Genomic DNA, 8,982 nt, shown 5'->3' with positions numbered 1-8,982 from the left:
AATCAAATCAAATCAAATCAAATCAAATTTTATTTGTCACATACACATGGTTAGCAGATGTTAATGCGAGTGTAGCGAAATGCTTGTGCTTCTAGTTCCGACAATGCAGTAATAACGAGCAAGTAATCTAACTAACAATTCCAAAAAAAACTACTGTCTTATACACAGTGTAAGGGGATAAAGAATATGTACATAAGGATATATGAATGAGTGATGGTACAGAGCAGCATAGGCAAGATACAGTAGATGATATCGAGTACAGTATATACATATGAGATAAGTATGTAAACCAAGTGGCATAGTTAAAGTGGCTAGTGATACATGTATTACATAAGGATGCAGTCGATGATATAGAGTACAGTATCAACGTATGCATATGAGATGAACAATGTAGGGTAAGTAACATTATATAAGGTAGCATTGTTTAAAGTGGCTAGTGATATATTTACATCATTTCCCATCAATTCCCATGATTAAAGTGGCTGGAGTAGAGTCAGTGTCATTGACAGTGTGTTGGCAGTAGCCACTCAATGTTAGTGGTGGCTGTTTAACAGTCTGATGGCCTTGAGATAGAAGCTGTTTTTCAGTCTCTCGGTCCCAGCTTTGATGCACCTGTACTGACCTCGCCTTCTGGATGGCAGCGGGGTGAACAGGCAGTGGCTCGGGTGGTTGATGTCCTTGATGATCTTTATGGCCTTCCTGTAGCATCGGGTGGTGTAGGTGTCCTGGAGGGCAGGTAGTTTGCCCCCCGGTGATGCGTTGTGCAGACCTCACTACCCTCTGGAGAGCCTTACGGTTGAGGGCGGTGCAGTTGCCATACCAGGCGGTGATACAGCCCGCCAGGATGCTCTCGATTGTGCATCTGTAGAAGTTTGTGAGTGCTTTTGGTGACAAGCCGAATTTCTTCAGCCTCCTGAGGTTGAAGAGGCGCTGCTGCGCCTTCCTCACGATGCTGTCTGTGTGAGTGGACCAATTCAGTTTGTCTGTGATGTGTATGCCGAGGAACTTAAAACTTGCTACCCTCTCCACTACTGTTCCATCGATGTGGATGGGGGGTGTTCCTCTGCTGTTTCCTGAAGTCCACAATCATCTCCTTAGTTTTGTTGACGTTGAGTGTGAGGTTATTTTCCTGACACCACACTCCGAGGGGCCCCCTCACCTCCTCCTGTAGGCCGTCTCACGTTGTTGGTAATCAAGCCTACCACTGTTAAAGGTCTAAACTTGATGATTGAGTTGAGGCGTGCATGGTCACGCAGTCGGGTGAACAGGGAGCACAGGAGGGGGCTCAGAACGCACCTCAGGGGGCCCCAGTGTTGAGGATCAGCGGGGAGGAGATGCTGTTGCCTACCCTCACCACCTGGGGCGGAGAGAGGGGTGGGGGAAAGAGAGAGAGAGGGAGGGGTGGGGAGAGAGAAAGAGGGAGGGGTGGGGAAAGAGAGAGAGAGGGAGGGGTGGGGAGAGAGAAAAGAGGGAGGGGTGGGGAAAGAGAAAGAGAGAGAGAGGGGGTGGGGAAAGAGAGAGAGAGACATGGAGGGGTGGGGAAAGAGAGAGAGAGGGAGGGAGGGGTGGGGAGAGAGAAAGAGGGAGGGGTGGGGAAAGAGAAAGAGAGAGAGAGAGGGAGGGTTGGGGAAAGAGAAAGAGAGAGAGAGGGAGGGGTGGGGAAAGAGGGAGAGGGAGGGGTGGGAAAAGGGAGAGGGAAGGAGAAACTAAAAGAATAAGAGAAAGATTAATAGAGAAAGAGTGGTAGACCGAGAAGATGGGAAGAAGCCCAGAGGTGCCTGTAGAGCCCAGGTCACATGACAGGGATGTGGACAGAGTGAAGACTTACTGCAGGATGTGTAATGAACACTGCAGCATTACATCAGCCCTCTGAGGTTATGCTGGGAAACCCCTTTTATACCTCAACACCAACCAAACAATAATGACTGCATTCTCCATTGGCCTAGTTGTATTTAGATGTAGTGTTATATACAGTGGCGATAAGACATGTATTTTTTTTCACAAAATACAGTAACCTTCCTCATAACTCGTGTATCAGTTAGACTCTAGTGGTTGATCCCATCAATGCTCTTGTACTGTAAAACATGTTGATTGTTTAAACGACAGTGTAGCTAAAGTGTGACAGGTCTGTATTGTTGTTCTATTGATTGTTGGTGCTCTGTCTTGACCCTCAATAGGGAACATCTACTGGACTGACCAGGGCTTCGATGTGATTGAGGTGGCCAGACTGAATGGCTCCTTCCGCTACGTAGTCATCTCCCAGGGCCTGGACAAGCCCCGTGCCATCACTGTCCACCCAGAGAAAGGGTGAGGACAGTGGAGGGAGGGGTAACCCTAAATTAAGAGGGAAAGGGCAAAGTGACTTCTCTCTTACTCTGTGTGTGCGTGCGTGTGTGCGTGCGTGTGTGCGTGCGTGTGTTTACAGGTATTTGTTCTGGACAGAGTGGGGTCAGTACCCACGGATCGAGAGGTCTCGCCTGGACGGGTCTCAGAGAGCTGTTCTGGTCAACGTCAGCATCAGCTGGCCTAATGGCATCTCCATAGACTACCAGGTACAGTATAACACACAAACTCTCTCTTACACACAGACAGACACTGAGTATGCCAAACATTAAAGCACCTTCCTAATATTGAGTTGCACGCCCCCTTTTGCCCTCAACAGTCTCAATTTGTCAGGACATGGACTATACAAGGTGTTGAAAGCGTTCCACAGGGATGCTGGCCCATGTTGACTCCATTGCTTCCCACAGTTGTGTCAAGTTAGCTGGATGTGCTTTGGTTGGTGGACCATTCTTGATACACACAGGAAACTGTTGAGTGTGAAAAACCCAGCAGCGTTGCAGTTCCTGATACACACAAACCGGTGTGCCTGGCACCTGCTACCATACCCTGTTCAAAGGCACTTAAATCTGTTGTCTTGCCCATTCACCATTTGAATGGCACACAAACACAATCCATGTCTCAATTGTTTCAATGCTTAAAAATCATTTTATAACCTGTCTCCTCCTCTTCATCTACACTGATTGAAGTGGATTTAACAATTGACATCGATAAGGGATTGTAGTTTTTACCTGGTCAATCTGTCATGGAAAGAACAGGTGTTCTTAATGTTTTGTATACACACACTGAACTCACTGTCTTGCAATGTGTGTGTGCAGGAGGGTTTTCTGTACTGGTGTGATGCTCGTACAGACAATATAGAGCGTATCAACCTGGAGACCGGAGAGAACAGACAGGTGGTGCTGGCAAACAACAACATGGACATGTTCTCTGTCTCCGTGTTTGAAAGCTTCATCTACTGGAGTGACAGGTCCGTGTCCATCAGTCTGTCTGTTGCTTTTTCTACATATATCTTTATCTCTCTCCCTCCAATGTTATCTATCACTTTTCTCTCTCTGTGTCTCTCTCTCTGTCTCTCTCTGTGTGTCTCTCTCTCTGTGTGTCTCTCTTTCTGTGTCTCTCTTCTCAATGGCAAGGCTGTGCTCACTGAGCCTGTACTTTGTCAAGGTTTTTCTAAGGTTTTGATCAGTAACCATGGTCAAATATTTAGCCACTGTGTACTGTCGATTTAGGGCCCGATAACACTGCATTTTGCTTTGTGCTTGTGTTTGTGTTTCCCAATAAGCAATATAGTTTTGTTTTGATGGTGTTGTAATTTGTTTTATCCTGATTGATTGGATGTTCTGGTCCCGAGGCTTCAGTGCGTTAGTAGAACAGGTTTGTGAACTCAGCCCCAGGACCAGCTGAATGAGGGACTCTTTTCTTTGCTCAGCTCTTGGCAGGACCAGGACCTCTGTCTGTCTGTCTGTCTGTCTGTCTGTCTGTCTGTCTGTCTGTCTGTCTGTCTGTCTGTCTGTCTGTCTGTCTGTCTGTCTGTCTGTCTGTCTGTCTGTCTGTCTGTCTGTCTGTCTGTCTGTCTGTCTGTCTGTCTGTCTGTCTGTCTGTCTGTCTGTCTGTCTGTCTGTCTGTCTGTCTGTCTGTCTGTCTGTCTGTCTGTCTGTCTGTCTGTCTGTCTGTCTGTCTGTCTGTCTGTCTGTCTGTCTGTCTGTCTGTCTGTCTGTCTGTCTGTCTGTCTGTCTGTCTGTCTGTCTGTCTGTCTGTCTGTCTGTCTGTCTGTCTGTCTGTCTGTCTGTCTGTCTGTCTGTCTGTCTGTCTGTCTGTCTGTCTGTCTGTCTGTCTGTCTGTCTGTCTGTCTGTCTGTCTGTCTGTCTGTCTGTCTGTCTGTCTGTCTGTCTGTCTGTCTGTCTGTCTGTCTGTCTGTCTGTCTGTCTGTCTGTCTGTCTGTCTGTCTGTCTGTCTGTCTGTCTGTCTGTCTGTCTGTCTGTCTGTCTGTCTGTCTGTCTGTCTGTCTGTCTGTCTGTCTGTCTGTCTGTCTGTCTGTCTGTCTGTCTGTCTGTCTGTCTGTCTGTCTGTCTGTCTGTCTGTCTGTCTGTCTGTCTGTCTGTCTGTCTGTCTGTCTGTCTGTCTGTCTGTCTGTCTGTCTGTCTGTCTGTCTGTCTGTCTGTCTGTCTGTCTGTCTGTCTGTCTGTCTGTCTGTCTGTCTGTCTGTCTGTCTGTCTGTCTGTCTGTCTGTCTGTCTGTCTGTCTGTCTGTCTGTCTGTCTGTCTGTCTGTCTGTCTGTCTGTCTGTCTGTCTGTCTGTCTGTCTGTCTGTCTGTCTGTCTGTCTGTCTGTCTGTCTGTCTGTCTGTCTGTCTGTCTGTCTGTCTGTCTGTCTGTCTGTCTGTCTGTCTGTCTGTCTGTCTGTCTGTCTGTCTGTCTGTCTGTCTGTCTGTCTGATTCACTCCTCCACTTATTCATTGTATCTATAATTAATTCACATCCTCTCTGTCATGTCACCTTCCTTCTCAGCTGCTTTCTCCATCCCTCCCTCCTCACTCATCTGCCACCTTCCTTCTCAGCTGTTGTCTCTCACTCATTATTTTACTTAGTCTGTCTCTCTTCCGGATGTCATGTCTCTCTCGCTCTCTTTCCCCCTCCCCTCTCTGGCCTGTCTTAGGACTCATGCCAATGGCTCCATAAAGCGAGGCAACAAAGACAACGCTACGGACTCTATGCCCCTGCGCACTGGCATCGGAGTACAGCTCAAAGACATCAAAGTGTTCAGCAGGGCCAGGCAGCAAGGTGGGCAGGAGCCTTGTACTGTGGATTTGTTATTTTAGAGTCTACTCAAACATGTGGCAATAATGCTGTACAGTTTGGCCAGTAACCGAAAGGTCGCTGGTTCGAATACCCAAGGCAACAAGGTGAAAAATCTGTCTGTGCCCTTGAGCAAGGCACTTAACCTCATTTGCTACTATGGCAGACCCTGTAAAACAACACATTGCTCCTATCCGGTGTGTGACAATAATAATTTAAAAAATGATAATACACTTATTTGATATACCAAACCCATTCAATATTAATCTTACCATTTAATTTGATATTTTTCATATTTGAACATAAAATGATCTGCTTATTTAATTGTCCTCCCTCCTCCCCATGTCAATAAATTAATTTTGTTATCTAGACACACTTTGTTATCTAAAGTGACTATAAAATATGTTTCCCCCTCTACACAGGAACTAATGTGTGTAAAGATAACAACGGAGGGTGCCAGCAACTGTGTCTTTTCCGTGGCAACGCAGATCGTACATGTGCCTGTGCTCACGGTATGTTGGCTGAGGATGGACGTGGTTGCCGTGACTACGACGGCTACTTACTCTACTCAGAACGGACTATTCTAAAGAGCGTTCACCTATCGGATGAAGAGAACCTAAACGCTCCTATAAAACCGTTTGAGGATCCTGAGCACATGAAGAATGTTATAGCTCTGACGTTTGACTACCGTGGAGGAGGAGGCAAAGGAGCCAATCGCATCTTCTTTAGTGACATCCACTTTGGGAACATCCAGCAGATCAATGATGATGGCTCGGACCGCAAGACACTGGTGGAAAGTAAGTTACTCATCCTCTATTCTACGCTCATATTCATACAATCTGTTATCATCCCTCTAATCCTATAGCAATCCATCTCTTCTCTCCCTCATAACCCATACCCCATTGATTTACCCTGTTGCGAATGACTCCTGTTAAGGCCATTTGAATGTAGGTAAGCACTAGTTAATCGAGTTATTTGACCTTGAAAAATGTGCTGAAACATTATTCCTTCGTTAGACGGTTCTTTTACCCAGTTAGTTAAGCACCATCTTTCATACCTTCCTCCCTCCATCCTCCATCTCACCTGAAAACAAACCTTCTCAAAGATAAAGTCCTACCAAACTTGTTTTGGACCTCCAACTGATAAACTTGTTTCCAACTCTATTCTTTCTTTGAGTCTGGAAAACAAAGTGCAAAGCTTTTACATCTACCGAAGTCTGGGAACACACTGTACATAAAAACATAACCCAGACTGAGGCACAGATAGACCTTCATTCTCTTTATCTCAGAAGAACATAACAGAAATAAAGAACGTTTGGCAGAAGAATGGCTTTACTGTTGCACTGTACAATCACTCACATCCTTTAAAAAAACTGTATTTTTATTTTTACTAGCATACAGTGGAGCAAAAAAGTATTTAGTCAGCCACCAATTGTGCAAGTTCTTCCACTTAAAAAGATGAGAGGCCTGTAATTCTCATCATAGGTACACTTCAACTATGACAGACAAAATTAGAAAAAAAATCCAGAAAATCACATTGTAGGATTTTTAATGAATTTACTTGCAAATTATGGTGGAAAATAAGTATTTGGTCACCTACAAACAAGCAAGATTTCTGGCTCTCACAGACCTGTAACTTCTTCTTTAAGAGGCTCCTCTGTCCTCAACTCGTTACCTGTATTAATGGCACCTGTTTGAACTTGTTATCAGTATAAAAGACACCTGTCCACAACCTCAAACAGTCACACTCCAAACTCCACTATGGCCAAGACCAAAGAGCTGTCAAAGGACACCAGAAACAAAATTGTAGACCTGCACCAGGCTGGGAAGACTGAATCTGCAATTGGTAAGCAGCTTGGTTTGAAGAAATCAACTGTGGGAGCAATTATTAGGAAATGGAAGACATACAAGACCACTGATAATCTCCCTCGATCTGGGGCTCCACGCAAGATCTCACCCCGTGGGGTCAAAATGATCACAAGACCGGTGAGCAAAAATCCCAGAACCACACGGGGGGACCTAGTGAATGACCTGCAGAGAGCTGGGACCAAAGTAACAAAGCCTACCATCAGTAACACACTACGCCGCCAGGGACTCAAATCCTGCAGTGCCAGACGTGTCCCCCTGCTTAAGTACAGTACATGTCCAGGCCCGTCTGGAGTTTGCTAGAGAGCATTTGGATGATCCAGAAGAAGATTGGGAGAATGTCATATGGTCAGATGAAACCAAAATATAACTTTTTGGTAAAAATTCAACTCGTCGTGTTTGGAGGACAAAGAATGCTGAGTTGCATCCAACTGTGAAGCATGGGGGTGGAAACATCATGCTTTGGGGCTGTTTTTCTTCAAAGGGACCAGGACGACTGATCCGTGTAAAGGAAAGAATGAATGGGGCCATGTATCGTGAGATTTTGAGTGAAAACCTCCTTCCATCAGCAAGGGGCATTGAAGATGAAACGTGGCTGGGTCTTTCAGCATGACAATGATCCCAAACACACCACCCGGGCAACGAAGGAGTGGCTTCGTAAGAACCATTTCAAGGTCCTGGAGTGGCCTAGCCAGTCTCCAGATCTCAACCCCATAGAAAATCTTTGGAGGGAGTTGAAAGTCTGTGTTGCCCAGCAACAGCCCCAAAACATCACTGCTCTAGAGGAGATCTGCATGGAGGAATGGAATACCAGCAACAGTGTGTGAAAACGTTTGACCTCTGTCATTGCCAACAACGGGTATATAACAAAGTATTTAGAAACTTTTGTTATTGACCAAATACTTATTTTCCACCATAATTTGCAAATAAATTCATTAAAAATCCTACAATGTGATTTTCTGGATTTTTTTTTTCTCATTTTGTCTGTCATAGTTGAAGTTTACCTATGATGAAAATTACAGGCCTCATCTTTTTAAGTGGGATAACTTACACAATTGGTGGCTGACTAAATACTTTTTTGCCCCACTGTAAATGTCTTTCTCCAGGATGTCTCTGTTCTCTGCCATGTCCCAGGAGGCCCTCTAGATTCTCTGAGTTCAGATCTTCCTTTTAGACTGTTGTCTCAGTGGGGAGGGACTTTACTTCCAGTGCTGTCCCTGAGTTGAACCTTGGAGCTGAAGAGAGGTTTGCACCACACCTTAGTGTCAGTTGTATATCAGGGAGATTTAAGTAGAAAGGTTTTTGTAGTTCCGGAGCTATTATTGTGTCGCTTTTGTTTTTGTGCTGCTCTCAGGCATTCGATTTTCAGTCCCCATCCGGGTTGTCATGGACAAAAAGCATAACCTTCAATACAATTCCCCCTGTATAGTCCTGTATAGAGTGGTCTGTGGTCACCCCCCGCTACACAGCTTCAGCAGGTCCTGTCTGAACTTCTGGGACATGAGGATGGAGGTGGCCATGAGGCGGGCGAACACACTGAAGGGTCTGTAGTGGGGTGATGGCCCCGTGGCTGCGGCCCCCCAGGAGGGCAAAGGTCAGGCTGTAGGAGGGTGGCCAGCACCAGCAGCGCCACGGTCTGGGTTACCTTCTGCTGGTATCTCTCTACCTGGAGCGCCTGGCTGTCCCTCCCACTCTGCCACAGGAACAGGTAGATCCCGGCATAGGCCACAGCGATGAAGGACTGCAGGATGTGGCAGGCTCCATAGGCCAGTTGACCGCCGTGCGACAGGAAGTTGAAGCAGGCCAGACCATCAGGGGGCGATGTGCAGGATAACCACTGAGCAGAAGGCCAGCTGTGGGGCGATGCGCGGGGTAACTACTGGGCAGAAGGCCAGCTGTGGGGCGATGCGCGGGGTAACCACTGGGCAGAAGGCCAGCTGTTGGGCAATGTGCGGGGTAACCACTGAGCAGAAGGCCAGC

At 46.5% G+C, this 8,982-nt stretch overlaps 1 protein-coding gene across 3 annotated transcripts in view; it reads left to right on the top strand.

The window, feature by feature from the left end:
- The window catches only part of LOC112254672 (low-density lipoprotein receptor-related protein 1-like), a 164,601-nt gene that overhangs the window by 120,724 nt on the left and 34,895 nt on the right, over positions 1-8,982 (top strand). For all 3 annotated transcript variants that reach the window (XM_042324507.1, XM_042324505.1, XM_042324506.1), the window contains exons 37-41: positions 2,178-2,307; positions 2,426-2,552; positions 3,159-3,310; positions 4,998-5,122; positions 5,560-5,934. In XM_042324507.1, the coding sequence (XP_042180441.1) occupies positions 2,178-2,307; positions 2,426-2,552; positions 3,159-3,310; positions 4,998-5,122; positions 5,560-5,934 (909 nt within the window). The remainder of the gene's footprint in view (positions 1-2,177; positions 2,308-2,425; positions 2,553-3,158; positions 3,311-4,997; positions 5,123-5,559; positions 5,935-8,982) is intronic.

Source organism: Oncorhynchus tshawytscha, linkage group LG07 (genome assembly GCF_018296145.1).
Source record: "Oncorhynchus tshawytscha isolate Ot180627B linkage group LG07, Otsh_v2.0, whole genome shotgun sequence".
NCBI classification, from domain to species: Eukaryota; Metazoa; Chordata; class Actinopteri; order Salmoniformes; family Salmonidae; genus Oncorhynchus; species Oncorhynchus tshawytscha.
Note: the sequence above shows the minus strand (reverse complement) of the source record. Positions and strands in the feature narration are given on the sequence as shown.